At 39.0% G+C, this 19,316-nt stretch overlaps 1 protein-coding gene across 2 annotated transcripts in view; it reads left to right on the top strand.

The window, feature by feature from the left end:
* Nucleotides 1–3,840: 3,840 nt before the first annotated feature.
* The window catches only part of LOC132781380 (transmembrane protein 87A-like), a 55,872-nt gene continuing 40,396 nt past the window's right edge, over nucleotides 3,841–19,316 (top strand). For both annotated transcript variants that reach the window (XM_067461056.1, XM_067461055.1), the window contains exons 1-4: nucleotides 3,841–3,997; nucleotides 14,535–14,601; nucleotides 14,679–14,770; nucleotides 17,614–17,724. In XM_067461056.1, coding sequence (XP_067317157.1) covers nucleotides 3,875–3,997; nucleotides 14,535–14,601; nucleotides 14,679–14,770; nucleotides 17,614–17,724 — 393 coding nt within the window. In that variant the 5' untranslated portion in view covers nucleotides 3,841–3,874. The remainder of the gene's footprint in view (nucleotides 3,998–14,534; nucleotides 14,602–14,678; nucleotides 14,771–17,613; nucleotides 17,725–19,316) is intronic.

The following is a 19,316-nucleotide window of genomic DNA, read 5'->3' as shown; positions in this document are numbered from 1 at the left end:
TAATAATAATATAGTATACATACTATACAATATTAATAATATTGTAACCTAATATAATAATATATAGAAAGAATAACATTGTAATGTAATAATACTAATAGATATAATATTACTAATAATATTGCAATGTAAAAATATAACGCAATAATATGTAATACTAATGTTATGCTTTTAGTAATATACAATACTAAAATTATGTTTTACTAATAATATCTTAGACACTTATAATATTACTTATAATACAGTATAATATATAATAGTATCATGTTATATTAATAATATATTAGATATTATTTATAATAGTACTTATAATACAGTATAATATATAATAATATCATGTTATACTAATAATATATTAGATATTATTTATAATATTACTTATAATACAGTATAAAATATAATACTAATATTCTGCTATACTAATAATATACTTGATATTATCTATAATACTACTTTTAATATAATACAGTACAATATATAATACTAGTATTATGCTTTGTGACCTCATGGACCAGCCCACGCCAGAGCTCCCTGTCGGCCGTCACCACCCCCAGCTCCTTCAAGGTCAGTCCAGTCACTTCAAGGATGCCATCCATCCATCTTGCCCTTGGTCGGCCCCTCTTCCTTTTACCTTCCACTTTCCCCAGCATTATTATAATATTAGATATTATTTATAATACTACTTATAATATAATACAGTATAATTTATAATACTAATACTTGTTGTTCATTCGTTCAGTCGTCTCCGACTCTTCGTGACCTCATGGACCAGCCCACGCCAGAGCTCCCTGTCGGCCGTCACCACCCCCAGCTCCTTCAAGGTCAGTCCAGTCACTTCAAGGATGCCATCCATCCATCTTGCCCTTGGTCGGCCCCTCTTCCTTTTACCTTCCACTTTCCCCAGCATTATTATAATATTAGATATTATTTATAATACTATAATACAGTATAATTTATAATACTAATACTTGTTGTTCATTCGTTCAGTCGTCTCCGACTCTTCGTGACCTCATGGACCAGCCCACGCCAGTGCTCCCTATCGGCCGTCACCACCCCCAGCTCCTTCAAGGTCAGTCCAGTCACTTCAAGGATGCCATCCATCCATCTTCCCTTGGTCGGCCCCTCTTCCTTTATAATACTATGCTATACTAATAATATATTAGATATTACCTATAATGCTACTTATAATATAATACAGTGTAATATATAATACTAATATTATGCTCTACTTATAATATATTAGATATTATCTATAATACTTACAATATAACACAGAATATATACTACTAGTATTATGCTATACTAATATATTAGATACTATCTATAATACTACTTAGAATATAATACAGTATAATATATAATACTAATATTATGCTATACTAATAATGTATTCGATATTATCTATAATATAATACAGTATAATATATAATACTTATACTAATAATATATTAAATGTTATTTATAATATTACTTATAATATAATACACTATAATATATAATACTAATATTGTGCTATACTGATATTATGGAATATTATACTAATACTATGGATATTGTATATATTATATAATAGATTATATTTTATAACATAATAATGTTATATATAATATACCAATTTTACATTAGTATATAATATAATATTATATACTAACATTATGGAATATAAATACTATAAATAATAAATAATGATAAATAGAGTAATAATGTATTAGATATTATCTATAATGCTACTTATAATATAATACAGTATAATATATAATACTAATATTATGCTCTACTTATAATGTACAATATAATATAATATAAAATACTAATATTATGCTGTACTAAAAATATATTGTATAATACAGTATAATATATAATACAAATATCATGTTATACTAATAATATATTATATATTATTTATAATACTACTTATAATATAATATAGTATAATATATAATACTAATATTATGCTATACTAAAAATGTATTAGATATTATCTATAATACTACTTACAATATAATATAAAATACTAATATTATGCTGTACTAAAATATATTGTATAATACAGTATAATATATAATACTAATATCATGTTATACTAATAATATATTAGATATTATTTATAATATTACTTAAAATATAATACAGTATAATATATAATACTAATATTATGCTATATTAAAAATTTATTAGATATTATCTATAATACTACTTACAATATAGTATAATATAAAATACTAATATTATGCTGTACTAAAAATATATTGTATAATACAATATAATATAAAATACTAATATTATACTATACTAATAATGTATTAGATATTATCTATAACACTACTTACAATATAATATATAATACTAATATTATGCTATACTAAAAATGTATTAGATATTATCTATAATACTACTTACAATATAATATAAAATACTAATATTATGCTGTACTAAAATATATTGTATAATACAGTATAATATATAATACTAATATCATGTTATACTAATAATATATTAGATATTATTTATAATATTTCTTAAAATATAATAGAGTATAATATATAATACTAATATTGTGCTATACTGACATTATGGAATATTATACTAATATTATGGAATATATTGTATATATTATATAATAGATTATATTTTATAACATAATAATATTATATATGGTATACAAATATTATATTAGTATAAAATATTATATTATATACTAACGTTACGGAATATAAATGCTGTAAATAATAAATAGTGATAAATAGAGTAATAATGTATTAGATATTATCTATAATACTACTTTGTCTCAAACACACTTGGCAGGGACGAGGGACAGGGCCTTCTCGGTGGTGGCCCCCCAGTATAATATACAATACTAATATCATGCTATACTAATAATGTATTAGATAGTATCTATAACACTACTTATAATATAATGTTTTGATATTATCTATAATACTACTTATAATATAATATAATATAAAATACTAATATTATGCTGTACTAATAATGTATTAGATATTATCTATAATTATCTATAATGCTACTTACAATGGCAGGGACGAGGGACAGGACTTTCTTGGTGGTTGCCCCCCAGCATAATATATAATACTAATATTATGCTATACTAATAATGTATTAGATAGTATCTATAACACTACTTATAATATAATGTTTTGATATTATCTATAATACTACTTATAATATAATATAATATAATATAATATAATATAATATAAAATACTAATATTATGCTGTACTAATAATGTATTAGATATTATCTATAATTATCTATAATACTACTTACAATGGCAGGGACGAGGGACAGAGCCTTCTCGGTGGTGGCCCCCCAGTATAATATATAATACTAATATTATACTATACTAATAATGTATTAGATATTATCTATAATACTACTTATAATATAATATAGTATAATATATAATACTAATATTATGCTGTACTAATAATGCATTAGATATTATCTATAATACTACTTATAATATAATATATAATACTAATATTGTGCTGTACTAAAAATATATTGGAAATAGTACTCCAAATGCATTCATTTTGCAGCAAGATGCAAAAGATGCCCTCTCTTCCCCTTTTCGTTCCTATCCGTGGTTACCTCTTTGCACACACTCCCTAGAGCGAGCCAATGAAAGAGGAATATGCCAAAATGTGGGCGGGGCTTAAGGAAGGAAAGCGACACTGACGCTGTTTCGTTCTTCACCGTGGGTTGTCTCTTTGACGACGGTCCCTAAGAGAGAGTTATGGTGACGCACGGCGCGGTGGGCGTGGCTAGAGACGCGCAAACGTCGCGCAGCCACGCCCCCTCGCTAAGGCCCCGCCCCAGCCGCCCCACGTGATTTCCCGGTTCCGGAAGAGGATGGCGGCGACGGGTCGGCCTCTCCCGCCGCGGCTCCTTTTCTTCGTCTTCGGGGCCGCCTGGCTGGAACTAGCCGCGGGGGCCGCCTCAGAGCCCGGCCGGTGGAGCGTCGTGGCCGAAGGCGTGAGTGTCGCGACCGGGAGGGCCGAGGGGCGGGGCCTGTCGCGACAGGGGCGGAGCCACGTGGTTAGGGGGCGTGGTCGGAGAGGGGGAGGAGTCACAGGGCCAGGGGGCGGGGCCAAAGGCGGAAGTAGTAGGCACACCTCCTCCCCTCCCATAGCATTACCTGTATATTGTATTATATGATGGGTTATAGTATTATTATTATTATATTTATGATCTTATATTATCTATATCTATTATACATTGTATTATATCATAGAATCAAAGAGTTGGAAGAGACCTCATGGGCAATCATCCAGTCCAACCCCATTCTGCCAAGAAGCAGGAATATTGCATTCAAATCACCCCTGACAGATGGCCATCCAGCCTCTGCTTAAAAGCTTCCAAAGAAGGAGCCTCCACCACACTCCGGGGCAGAGAGTTCCACTGCTGAACGGCTCTCACAGTCAGGAAGTTCTTCCTCATGTTCAGATGGAATCTCCTCTCTTGAAGTTTGAAGCCATTTTTCCCTTGCGTCCTAGTCGCAATGTTCGCTCCCTCCTCCCCGTGGCTTCCTCTCACATATTTATACATGGCTCTCATCATATCTCCTCTCAGCCTTCTCTTCTTCAGGCTAAACATGCCCAGCTCCTTAAGCCGCTCCTCATAGGGCTTGTTCTCCAGACCCTTGATCATTTTAGTCGCCCTCCTCTGGACGCATTCCAGCTTGTCAATATCTCTCTTGAATTGTGGTGCCCAGAATTGGACACAATATTCCAAGTGTGGTCTAACCAAAGCGGAATAGAGCATGGGGAGCATGACTTCCCTAGATCTAGACACTAGGCTCCTCTCGATGCAGGCCAAAATCCCATTATCTTTTTTTGCCGCCGCATCACATTCCTGGCTCATGTTTAACTTGTTGTCCACGAGGACTCCAAGATCTTTTTCACACGTACTGCTCTCGAGCCAGGCCTCATCGTCCCCCATTTTGTATCTTTGCATTTCGTTTTTCCTGCAAAAGTGGAGTATCTTGCCTTTGTCCCTGTTGAACTTCATTTTGTGAGTTTTGGCCAATCATCTCTCTAATCTGTCAAGATCGTTTTGAATTCTGCTCCTGTCCTCTGGAGTCTTGGCTCTCCCTCCCAATTTGGTCCCGTCTGCAAACTTGATGATCATGCCTTCTAGCCCTTCATCTAAGTCATTAATAAAGATGTTGAACAGGACCGGGCCCAGGACGGAACCCTGCGGATGGCACTCCACTCATCACTTCTTATGATAGATTATTATTATTATTATTATATTTATTATATTATCTATATCTATTATGCATTGTATTATATGATAGATTATATTATTATTATTATATTTATATTTATATTAAATATATTATCTATACTATGCATTGTATTATATTTATTTATTTATTTATTTATTTACTTTGCTTCTATACCGCTGTATCTCAAGCCCGAAGGCGGCTCACGGCGGTTCACAAACAGTAAAAACAGTAGAAACAGCAGTGGTTCCATACAACATATAACAATTGACTTAGCACATTATCCATAAATTACCAATAAGCAATTACAATGCAATGCACAATTATTACAAAAAACAACCGTACCCAATCTTCTCATCATCCAAGCGTAGTCCAGGTTCGTCGTCCATTGTTCCATTCCTATGTTCCATTACCAGATTGCACTAAATTACTCAAACGCCTGCACAAACATCCAGGTCTTCACCTTTTTGCGGAATACCATTAGAGATGGTGCTAGTCTAATGTCCGTAGGAAGGGCGTTCCACAGCCGAGGAGCCACCACCGAGAAGGCCCTATCTCTCGTCCCCGCCAGCCGAGCTTGAGAAGCAGGTGGGATCGAGAGCAGGGTCTCCCCGGAAGATCTCAAACTCCTCGTGGGTTCATAGGCAGAGATGCGGTCAGATAGGTAGCTAGGGCCTATCTATATATGATGGGTTATAGTATTATTATTATATTTATATTTATATTTATTATATTATCTGTATCTATTATACATTGTATTATATTATATGATAGATTTTATTATTATTATATTTATATTTATACTAATTATTATATCTATATCTATTATGCATTGAATTATATGATGGTTTATGTTATTATTATATTTATTATATTATATTATCTATATCTATTATACATTGTATTATGTGATGGGTTATAGTATTATTATTATTATATTTATATTTATTATATTATCTATATCTATTATGCATTGCATTATATGATGGGTTATAGTATTATTATTATATTAATATTTATTACTAGCTGTCCCCTGCCAGGCGTTGCTGTGGCCCAGTCTGATGATCTGGAAAATCAAGTAATGAGAAAGTGTTGGTTTCTAATGTATGTTATGTCTTTCTGCTTGTGAGTAAACAGTATTTCTTGTTGTTTCTTTGTCAGTGTTGATGTGGAGAGTGTCTGGTTTGCCTACTCTGGAATATGCAACATATCATTGTCCTTCTTTAAGGGTCTCTTTCAAATCTGTGATACTATATCTGTGTGTGTGTGTGTGTGTGAATCATATAAATCTATCTATATCTATGGCTGGATGGCTCTTTGTCAGGAGGGCTCTGATTAGATTTTCTTGCCCTGGTGAAGAGAGTTGGGCTGGATGGCCTTAAGTATTTTCTGTTTGTCATGGGGGTTCAGTGTGGGAAGCTTGCCCCATTTCTGTCGTTTGTGGGGTTCAGAATGCTCTTTAATTGTAGGTGAACTATAAATCCCAATAACTACAACTCCCAAATGTCAAGGTCTATTTCCTCCAAACTCCATCTGTGTTCATATTTAGGCATGTTGAGTATTCGTAATCAAACGTAATCAAAGTCCTCCTGACAAAGAGCCCTCCAGCCATAGATATAGATAGATTGATAGATAGATAGATATGATTTACACACAGAGAGATATATTATCATAGATTTGAAAGGGACCCTTACAGAAGGACAATGATATCTTGCATGTTCCAGAGTGGGTAAACCAGACACTCTCCACATCAACACTGACACAGAAATAGCAAGAAATGCTGTTTACCCAAAAGTGTAAAGAAATTACATCTATTAGAAACCAACACTTTCTCATTACTTTATTTTCCAGATCACCAGACTGGGCCACAGCAACGCCTGGCAGGGGACGGCTAGTATTATATATTTATATTATTTTGAAGAAAATATGACTTTATATTCTATTGTTACTAGCTTGGGTACCTGGTGTTGCCTGGGTCATTTGAAAAAGTCAGGGTTTTTTTTAATTGCACACAATGCATAAGGTTGTAGGTGAACTACAACTCCCATCATGCCAGGTTAACCCCCTGAAACTCCATCAGTGCTTAAAGTTTGTAATGTTGGGCAAGTCTGCTCTAGATACATCATTGGTGGGATTCAGGGTTCTCTCTGGCTGCAGGGTAAACTAGAACTCCCACCACGGTGAGTCAGTCTCCTCAAACACCTGAGTTGGTACTATGTGCCAAGTTTGGCCTGGAAACACCTGTGACCACCACACCACACAAGAGTCCAGGAATACAAACAAACAGTTTATTGTAAACCATATAAAAAGCAGGAAATAAGAAAGGAAGATAGATCATCCAAAAAGGTTTTACAACAGGTGACGACCAAACAACAATCCAAATGTCTCATAAAGTTCCAGAGGTGACAGAGTCCAGGAACAGCCGGAAATCAGAAGTAAAGCATAAGTCCACAAGCAAGAAGGTTATTTATTTATCATGTCAGAGGCAACCAGACCATTGTATTACATTTCTAACAGAACAAAACAAACAACACTAAGTTTGCAAACTTGGTAGTTGGTAGTTGATTAAATGTCCTTTGACCAGTATCTGGCCACTTGGAGTGCCTCTGGTGTTGCCGCAAGGAGGTCCTCCATCGTGCATGTGGCGGGGCTCAGGTTGCATTGCAGCAGGTGGTCAGTGGTTTGCTCTTCTCCGCACTGGCATGTCGTGGACTCCACTTTGTGGCCCCATTTCTTAAGGTTGGCTCTGCATCTCGTGGTGCCAGAGTGCAGTCTGTTCAGCGCCTTCCACGTCGCCCAGTCTTCTGTGTGCCCAGGGGGGAGTTTCTCATTTGGTGTCAGCCATTGATTGAGGTTCTGGGTTTGAACCTGCCACTTTTGGACTCTTGCTTGCTGAGGTGTTCCAGTGAGTGTCTCTGTACATCTTAGAAAATTATTTCTTGATTTAAGTTGTTGACGTGCTGACTGATACCCAAACAGGGGATGAGCTGGAGATGTCACTGCCTTGGTCCTTTCACTATAGGCTGCTACTTCCCAGCGGATGTCAGGTGGTGCAATACCGGCTAGACAGTGTGATTTCTCCAGGGGAGTAGGGCGCAGACACCCCGTGATAATGCGGCATGTCTCATTAAGAGCCACATCCACTCTTTTGGTGTGGTGAGATGTGTTCCACACTGGGCATGCATACTCAGCAGCAGAGTAGCATAGCGCAAGGGCAGATGTCTTCACTGTATCTGGTTGTGATCCCGAGGTTGTGCCAGTCAGCTTCCGGATGATATTGTTTCCAGCACCCACTTTTTGCTTGATGTTCAGGCAGTGCTTCTTGTAGGTCAGAGCACGGTCCAGAGTGACTCCCAGGTATTTAGGTGTGCTGCAGTGCTCCAGTTCGATTCCTTCCCAGGCCATCCTCAGAGCTCGGGATGCTTGTCTGGTATAACTAGTAGAAACTTGAACCAGAGTACATAGAAAATTTCCAGGATATTAAAATCCAAAAGCAAGGCTTGGCTTGAATCAGGAACCAGAGAGCTCAGGCTTCGCTTCTTACTCTTAAAGCAGCATTGCCTGAACTGATCTTAAAGTAAACAACTTGTTTAATAGACACCCATGAAAGCATTATGTCTCCCGTGAATTTTCTCCACAACTTTCCCATGTAATTTCTCAGAGCGACGTGATCTATTTTCAGGTCTGATTTATAAACAAAGAGCTTTGGGTTGTTATAGGTTTTTTCAGGCTATATGGCCATGTTCTAGAGGCATTCTCTCCTGACGTTTCACCCTCATCTATGGCAAGCATCCTCAGAGGTAGTGGGGAAACGTCAGGAGAGAATGCCTCTAGAACATGGCCATATAGCCCGAAAAAACCTACAACAACCCAGTGATTCCGGCCGCGAAAGCCTTTGACAACAAAGAGCTTTGTTGATCTCTATAGCTGCAGGTGGTTTCTCCTGGGAATCCCTCCTTATCACTCAGCTCTTCACTCGATTCCTTATCTGCTGTTGCTACTTCTGGCTCCTCTAACTCACATTGAGGCTCTGCACTTTCCGAGACAGTTTTCTCATAGAGAATACCACCCTTTCCCAGACCTGAATTTCCCACTTTGTGTCACAGGAACGCTCACAATCCTCCCTAAATCATCAGTTCGAATCCGGGGAGAGGCGGATGAGCTCCCTCTATCAGCTCCAGCTCCTCATGCGGGGACATGAGACAAGCCTCCTACAAAGATGATAAAAACATCAAATCATCCAGGCGTCCCCTGGGCAACATCCTTGCAGACGGCCAATTCTCTCACACCAGAAGTGACTTGCAGTTTCTCAAGTCACTCCTGACACGACCCAAAAAAAAAAATCAGTTAAATCATCAACCTCTGATGGCTGATCTATAGCAATTATATTATTATATATTTTATATATTATTATGTACTAGCCGTCCCCTGCCACGCGTTGCTGTGGCCCAGTTCTGTGTATATGTGTTTTGTGCATATATATGTTTGTGTATATATGTATATATGAGTGTTTGCATATATGTGTGTGTGTGTGTGGTTTTGTGCATGCATTATAATGTCTTCTTTTTTTTTGGCTTTTTACATCTCTTCTGCTGTGTTTTTCAGTGTTTTTATGAGTGATGGTCACTTGTTGGCCTGATATGTGTATTGTGTCCAAATTTGGTGTTAATTCCCCCTGTGGTTTTTGAGTTCTATTAATCCTACAAACGAACATTACATTTTAATTTATATAGATACTAGCCGTCCCCTGCCGCGCATTGCTGTGTCCCACTTGGGAGTTCTGTGTGGGAGGTTTGGCCCAATTCTATCGTTGGTGGGGTTCAGAATGTTCTGTGATTGTAGGTGAACTATAAATCCCAGCAACTTATTTTTTTATTTCTCGTGTCAGGGTAGCCAGTCAAATATATTACATCTCTAACAGAACAAAGCAAACAAACAGAGAAAATACAAAATTTGTGAGTTTGGCAGTTGATTAAATGTCCTTTGACCAGTATGTGGCCACTTGGAGTGCTTCTGGTGTTGCTGCAAGAAGGTCCTCCATTGTGTATGTGGCAGGGCTCAGGTTGCATTGCAGCAGGTGGTCTGTAGTTTGCTTTTCTCCGCACTCGCATGTTGTGGATTCCACTTTGTGGCCCCATTTCTTAAGGTTGGCTCTGCATCTCGTGGTGCCAGAGCGCAGTCTGTTCAGTGCCTTCCAAGTTGCCCAGTCCTCTGTGTGCCCAGGGGGGAGTCTCTCGTCTGGTATCACCCACAGATTGAGGTTCTGGGTTTGAGCCTGCCACTTTTGGACTCTCGCTTGCTGAGGTGTTCCAGCGAGTGTCTCTGTAGATCTTAGAAAACTATGTCTGGATTTAAGTCGTTGACGTGCTGGCTGATACCCAAATAAGGGATGGGCTGGAGATGTCTCTGCCTTGGTCTTTTCACTATTGGCTGCTACTTCCCAGCAGATGTCAGGTGGTGCAATATCGGCTAAGCAGTGTAATTTCTCCAGTGGTGTAGGGCGCAGACACCCCGTGATAATGCGGGATGTCTCATTAAGAGCCACATCTACTGTTTTAGCATGGTGAGATGTGTTCCACACTGGGCATGCATACTCAGCAGCAGAGTAGCGTAGCGCAAGGGCAGATGTCTTCACTGTATCTGGTTGTGATCCCCAGGTTGTGCCAGTCAGCTTTCGTATGATATTGTTTCTGGCATCCACTTTTTGTTTGATGTTCAGGCAGTGCTTTTTGTAGGTAAGAGCACGATCCAGAGTGACTCCGAGGTATTTGGGTGCGCTGCAAGGTTCCAGTGGGATTCCTTCCCAGGTGATCTTTAGAGCTTGGGATGTTTGTCTGTTCTTGAGATGAAAGGCACATGTCTGTGTTTTAGATGGATTAGGGATCAGCTGGTTTTCCCTGTAATAGGCAGTAAGAGCACCTAGAGCTTCGGAAAGCTTCTGTTCTACCAACTGAAAGCTCCTTGCTTGAGCAGTAATGGCACGATCATCAGCATAGATGAAACTCTCTGTCCCTTCTGGCAGTGGCTGGTCATTTGTGTAGATGTTGAACATGGATGGAGCAAGCACACTCCCCTGAGGCAGGCCGTTCTTCTGTTTCCGCCATCTGCTTCTCTGGCCCTGAAACTCAACAAAAAAGCTCCTGTTTTGTAGCAGGTTTCCTATGAGGCGGGTGAGGTGGTCGTCCTTTGTGATATTGTACATTTTTCTCAGGAGGAGGCGGTGGTTCACAGTATCATAGGCTGCTGACAAGTCTATGAAGACAGCTCCTGTGATCCCAGCAACTACAACTCCCAGATGCCAGGAGAGATCGGTCTTCCGTTGCATCTTGAATTCTGCAGATGCCCAAAATAGAAGAGCAAACTTCTATGCATAGGCATTTAATTTGAGTCCTTCTTTTTGGGGATGCCAACCAAGGAGGGCCTTCTAAATGGGAAAGGAAAGATTGGGGATATAAAACCTCAAGGCAGAGGAGAGGATGGGCCTCAAGGAGACCAAGACCAATGGAAACGCAGCTGCAGAGAAAGTAAACAAAGAGCCAAAGCGAGATCCTCTCCTGTGCAATTTGTTGAAGGCAAGGACTAGAAAGCCTTTAAGACAGTGGTTCTCAACCTTCCTAATGTCGTGACCCCTTAGTACAGGTCCTCATGTTGTGTTGACCTCCAACCATAGTATTATTTTCGTTGCTACTTCACAACTGTAACTTTGCTCCTGTTATGAATCGTAATCTAAATATCTGATATGCAGGATGTATTTTCAGTCACTGGACCAAATTTGGCACAAATACCCAATACTCTCAAATTTGAATACTGGTGAGGTTGGGGGTGATTGATTTTGTCATTTGGTAATGCTGAAGTTGCTGGGATTTATAGTTCACCTAAAATCAAAGAGGCTTCTGAACTCCGCCAATGATGGAATTGAATCAAACTGGGCACACAGAATTCCCATGACCAAGAGAAAATACTGGGAAGGTCTGGTGGACATTGACCTTGAGTTTTTTGGAGTTGTAGTTCACCTACATCCAGAGAACACTGTGGACTCTAGCAATGATGGATCTGTATCAAACTTGGCACAAATACTCAATTTGCCCAAATGTGAACACTGTTGGAGTTTGAGGATCATAGACTTTAACATTTGGGAGTTGTAGTTGCTGGGATTTATAGTTCACCTACAATCAAAGAGCATTCTGAACTCCACCAATGATGGAATTGAATCAAACTGGGCACACAGAATTCCCATGACCAAGAGAAAATGCTGGGAAGGTCTGGTGGATATTGACCTTGAGTTTTTTTGGAGTTGTAGTTCACCTACATCCAGAGAACACTGTGGACTCAAGCAATGATGGATCTGGATCAAACTTGGCACAAATACTCAATTTGCCCAAATGTGAACACTGCTGGAGTTTGAGGATAAAAGAGCATTCTGAACTCCACCAATGATGGAATTGAACCAAACTTGGCACACAGAACTCCCACGACCAAGAGAAAATACTGGAAGGGTTTGGTGAGCATTGACCTTTTAATTTTGGAGTTGTAGTTCATCTACATCCAGAGACAACTGTGGACTCAATGAAGGATCTGGACCAAACTTGGCATGGATACTCAATATGCCCAAATGTGAACACTGGTGGAGTTTGGAGAAAATAGGCCTTGCCATTTGGAAGTTGCAATTGTTGGGATTTATAGTTCACCCACAATAAAATAGCATTCTGAACCCCACCAATGATAGAATTGGACCAAACTTTCCACACAGAACCCCCATGACTAACAGAAAATACTATGTTTTCTGATGGTCTTTGGTGACCCCTCTGACACCCCCTCGCGACCCCCATGGGGGTCCCGACCCCCAGGTTGAGAAACACTGCTTTAAGAGGAGGCAGTCATCGAGGCCGATTATGGTACTGCAGGCGGCCTTTATTTTTGTTGTATTTGCAGAGTTTTGTCTTCCAACGGGAATTACAATAATTACTCTCTTCCTTGTCCCGTAATTCAGCTTTCAAAGAGAGCGCTGTGTACATTTGTACCGGCATGAAATGGAAAATAAGGACTAGAGCAGTGTTTTGATTTTCTTTCAGCGCGGACTTCCATCCAGTTCAGCCGCACTTATTTATTCTGAATATCAGTGGTACTCCATTCACTCTTTCCTCCCTGTTGTCCTTCTGATAGCAGTGCAAAAATATTATTATTATTACTACTATTATTATCACAATATATCTATATAAATAAAAATGTAATGTTCATTTGTGGGATTAACAGAACTCAAAAAACCACTGGATTAATCAATATAAATTTGGACACAAGACACCTAACAACCCAATCTATGTCCTTCACTCAAAAAATTGATTTTGTAATTTGCGAGTTGTAGCTGCTGGGATTTATAGTTCACCTACAATCGAAGAGCATTCTGAACCCCACCAACAATGGAATTGAACCAAACTTGGCACATGGACCTCCCATGACCAACAGAAAATACAGAAAGGATTTTGTGGGCAGTGTCCTTTGGTTTTGGAGTTGTAGTTCACCTACATCCAGAAATCACTGTGGACTCAAACAATGATGGATCTGGACCAAACTCTGCAAGAATACTCAATATGCCCAAATGTGAACACTGGTGGAGTTTGGGGAAAATAGAATCTTGACATCTGGGAGTTGTAGTTGCTGGGATTTATAGTTCACCTACAATCACAGAGTATCCTGAACCCCACCAATGATAGAATTGAGTCAAACCTCCCACACAGAACCCCCATGTGGGCCATAGCAACACGTGACAGGGGACGGCTAGTATTGTAATATTATTAGTAATATTACATGTAATATAAATATATAATAACTTTAATATGGTATTATTATGACTGGTATTATATTGTATTACATTATAATATTATAAATATTATATGTATATACAATATACTATATTATATTAGTAGTAGTATTGTAGATGTAGTATTGCGTAGGGGGGAGACCATGGTAGGCCATTTCTTGCAAACACATGAGACATTTGGAAGAACTGTTTGCAAAAGGCTGACCGGCGAGTTCTTATCTGACCCACGATCTGAACTTGGAAACTTCTGAGTGTTTGCTCTTGTCTGTTGGGAAACTTTGCCATCAACGCTTTCTCAGCCTTGAAATTTTCCACTGGGAGGACTAGATGTTTGCTTGCCTTGTGAGTTGGGGCTAAAAAGCTGGTTTGTTTGGGGAAGACGTGGCCCGAAAACCGTGTGTTTACCTTCCCACAAACCCTTCCTTGTCCTTCTTCAGGTTGCATTTGTTTGTTTGCTTTCTCTCCAGAACCGGACAGAGAATGTCTTCATCTTCTCCAAGACCATGTTCAGCGGCACTTGGATCATCCTCAAATGTGAGTCTTGCGTCAAGCTCCAGATTGGTAGGTCCCTGTCCGGCTTCCCCTTGACTTGGCTGTTTTTCCCTTGGCAGTTCTGCACGAACGCTGCAACAACAACTCCGAAATCCTCAACATCACGGGGTACCTGCGCAGTTCGCGATGCCACAACGAGGTCTACATCAATGTGAGGATGCGCAATACGAAACTAATCTTTGTCATAGATATTATTGTAAACAGTTTCAAACACATGTGAAAGAGAAGACATTACAATATATTGTTATTATTGTTGTTGTTGTTGTTGTTGTTGTTATTTCAGACAGTCCCCGTGTTTTCTTTCGACTCTTCTTTCCTTTCTTTTTCTTCTTTCCCTCCTTTTTCTTTCCTCCCTCCCTTCTTTTCTTTCCTTTCTTTTTCCCTTCCTTTCCTTTTTTCCTTCCCTCCTTTTTCTTCCTTCACTCTTTCCCTTCTTTTTCACTTTCTTTCCTTTTTTCCTTCCCTTTTATTCTTTCCTTCCTTTCCCTCATACGTATCTCACCTACCCATCCGAGTGAAACCACAGTGGGCCTATCAATGTAAATCAAGGGACGCCCTCCTTTTTCTTCCTTCACTCTCTCCCTTCTTTTCTTTCCCTTCTTTTTCTCTTTCTTATCTTTTTTCCTCCCCTTTCTTTCTTTTATTCTTTCCTCCCTTTCCCACCTACGTATCTCACCTACCTATCCGAGTGAAACCATAGTGGGCCACTTCACCTATCAAGGTAAATTAAGTGACACCCTCCATTCTCTCACTTCTTTTCTTTCCCTTCTTTTTCTCTTTCCTTTTTTCCTTCCCTCTCTTTCTTTTATTCTTTCCTCCCTTTCCCTCATACGTATCTCACCTACCCGAGTGAAACCACAGTGGACCACTTCACCTATCAATGTAAATCAAGGGACACCCTCCTTTTTCTTCCTTCACTCTCTCCCTTCTTTTTTTCCCCTTCTTTTTTCTCTTTCTTTCCTTTTCTCCTCCACTCTCTTTCTTTTGTTCTTTCCTCCCTTTCCCTCATACGTTTCTCACCTATCTATCCAAGTGAAACTGCAGTGGGCCACTTCACCTATCAATGTAAACCGACACCCTCCTTTTTCTTCCTTCACTCTCTCCCTTCTTTTCTTTCCCTTCTTTTTCTCTTTCTTTCCTTTTTTCCACCCCTCTCTTTTTTTATTCTTTCCTTCCTTTCCCTCATATGTATCTCACCTACCTATCCGAGTGAAACCACAGTGGGCCACTTCACCTATCAATGTAAATCAAGGGACACCCTCCTTTTTTTTCCTTCTGTTTCTCCCTTCTTTTCTTTCCCTTCTTTTTCTCTTTCTTTCCTTTTTTCCACCCCTCTCTTTCTTTTATTCTTTCCTCCCTTTCCCTCCTACGTATCTCACCTACCTATGCGAGTGAAACCACAGTGGGCCACTTCACCTATCAATGTAAATCAAGGGACATCCTCCTTTTTCTTCCTTCATTTTCTCCCTTCTTTTCTTTCCCTTCTTTTTCTCTTTCTTTCCTTTTTTCCTCTCTTTCTTTTGTTCTTTCCTCCCTTTCCCTCATACGTATCTCACCTACCTATCCGAGTGGAACCACATTGATTTACATTATCAATGTAAATCAAGTGACATCACAAAGGGCCACTTCACCTATCAACAGCCTTTGTGTTACAAATGGACAGACATGACTACACAGATATACATACCTGGACTTTTATATATAAAGATAGTCATGGTGCCGGAGCGGTACCTATTGATCTCACATTTGCATGTTTTCGAACTGCTGAGTTGGCAGAAGCTGGGGCTAACAGTGGGAGTTCACCCCACTCCCCAGATTCGAACCTGCGACCTTTCGGTCAGCAAGTTCAGCAGCTCAGTGATTTAACCTGCTTCACCAGGTTATTTATATATATATATATATATATATATATATATATAATATATATTTGGGGGTGGTGACAGCGAACAGGGAGCTCTGGCATGGGCTGATACATGAGGTCACAAAGAGTTGGAAACGACTGAACGAATGAACAACAACGACATATATTTGAGGTTTGGGGACAAAGTCTCCATACTTAGGGAAAATTAACAAACTCATATTCTTATTTATTTTCTATTCAACTCTATGTGTGTGTGTGTGTATGTATATATATATGTGGACACACATACATATGTTATAATACTTTTTATACATGTAATATATAATAGAGGTTCAGGTGTCAGTGGTAGCCAGGAGATAGATAGATAGATACGTATAGAATATTTTGTAAATAGTTTGCAAATTTTAATAATGAATATTTTGTAAATAAAGGTACATTTAGCCCCAATTTCCCATTCCCCCCCCCCATTCATGGCTACTTTAGGCTGGCCCTGTGGACGGTGAGAGTCCGTGGATACAGAGAGCTGGCCATAAAACATCTTAAAGTCATTTAAAATACATACAAAACATCAGATACAAAATGTGGGGGGCCATCTTCGTCATACAGAAACCAGATCTTTGGGTTACTTATCCCTCTCCAGTCTATGAGATTTTGGGGACAAGTTGAATCCTAGAGTTGGAAGGGGCACCCAAAGGCCATCCAGTCCAACCCCATCCTGCCTTCATTCAGGAAAAGCACAATCAAAGCACCCCCGACAGATGGCCATCCAGCTTCTGTTTCAAAGCCTCCAAAGACAGAGCCTCCAAAGGCAGAGAGCTGCTGAACAGCTCTCACAGTTAGGAAGTTCTTCCTCTTATAAAAAACAATAAAAATTTAATAATAAAAAAGGAAGTTCTTCCTAACCCTTTTCCCTAGTTCCAACAGACCTCACTACCTCTGAGGATGCTTGCCATAGATGCAGGCAAAACGTCAGGAGAGAATGCCTCTAGAACATGGCCATATAGCCCGAAAAAACCCGCAGTTCTTCCTAATGTTCAGGTGGAATCTCCCTCGTGCGATAGTGCTGCAGTTTCTAACTAGGAAATTGATATTACGCGATCGTTTGAGCATGTTGTCATCTTCTCCCTCCGCAGGAAAACGAAGCCATTTCCTACCTGAGAAATTACGACGAGGCAGCCAGCACGGCCGGGGATGGACAATACGTTTTGCAGAGCGTCCAGATTCGGTGTGGGCGCCTCCATGAGGTACGAAACCCAAACATCCAAACATTTAAAAAGGAGAGAAATAGGGATTCCTTTCTGGGAGCTTTTAGATAGAGATAGAAGGAAGGAAATGTTCGCAAACAAGCGGTCGGACCTACGGGAGTTTGACTCCATACAGCCTATGGAAAAGACCATCTTTCATTGTGTTTTATGCATTTTGGGAAGAACGAAACACTTCAGGGCAGGGAGTTCCACTGCTGAACAGCTCTCACAGCCAGGAAGTTCTTCCTCGTGTTCAGGTGGAATCGCCTTTATTTCCTGTAGTCTGAAGCCATTATTCCATTGCGTCCTAATCTCCAGGGTGGCAGAAAACAAGCCTGCTCCCTCCTCTCTATGACTTCCCCTCACATATTTATTTATTTTGTTTACCACATTTATATGCCACCCTTCTCACCCCAAAGGGGACTCAAAGCGGCTTACAAGATATACATACAATATATTATATTATTAGGATAGTACAATATCAGTATTAAATATTACTATGTTGTACTATACCATTATATTGTAATATTATGGGTAATAATACATGTAATATAAAATAGAGCAGTGGTTCTCAACCTGGGGTCCCCAGATGTTTTTTGTCTACAACTCCCAGAAATCCCAGCCAGTTTACTAGTTGTTAGGATTTCTGGGAGTTGAAGGCCAGAAACATCTGGGGACCCCAGGTTGAGAACCACTGAAATAGAGCTTCAGGTGTCAGTGGTAGCCAGGAGATAGATAGATAGATAGATAGATAGATAGATAGATAGATAGATAGACAATATATTACATTATTAGCATAGTACAATATCAGTATTTATTTATTTATTTACTATTTATTTACTATATTTGTATTTGTGGGATTAACATAACTCAAAAACCACTGGACGAATTGACACCCAATTTGGACACAATTTATTTATTTACTATACTAAACTTCACTATACTATACTATACACTACATACTATATACTATACTATATTTGTATACCACTCTTCTCAGCCCTGGGGCGACTCAGAGCAGTTAACAATAGCAAAATTCAATGCTCAAAAAATCATAAAACAGATAAAAACAATTAAAACAGTAGCATAATAAACAGTCAATATAAATCAATCAAACATCTCATTAGCGTCTCATAGTTAAAATCAAGATCCAGTCTCATCGTCCATTTGTTCCATATTCCTATGTTCGTTACACTGCCTATTCCAATACCTGCTCGAACAACCAGGTTTTCACTTTCCTCCGAAATGTCAACAGGGAGGGGGCCGATCTAATATCTGTAGGAAGGGCGTTCCACAGCCGAGGGGTCACCACTGAGAAGGTCCTGTCTCTTGTCCCCGCCAAACGTACTTGTGACGCAGGCGAGACCGAGAGCAGGGCCTCCCCAGACAATCTTAACACCCTAGCTGGCTCATAGGAGGAGATGCGTTCGGACAGGTAAGTTGGGCCAGAACCGTTAAATATTACTATATTGTACTATTTATTTATTTATTTATTTACTTCACTTGTATATTCTCAGCCCTTAGGCGACTCATAGCGGTTAGCAACAATAATAGCAAAAATTCAAGGCAGCATAACAAGGTATTTAAAAACA

Source organism: Anolis sagrei, chromosome X (assembly GCF_037176765.1).
Source record: "Anolis sagrei isolate rAnoSag1 chromosome X, rAnoSag1.mat, whole genome shotgun sequence".
In the NCBI taxonomy this organism is placed as follows: domain Eukaryota; kingdom Metazoa; phylum Chordata; class Lepidosauria; order Squamata; family Dactyloidae; genus Anolis; species Anolis sagrei.
The sequence above is the reverse complement of the archived record's forward strand: the minus strand, read 5'-3'. Positions and strand labels throughout refer to the sequence as shown.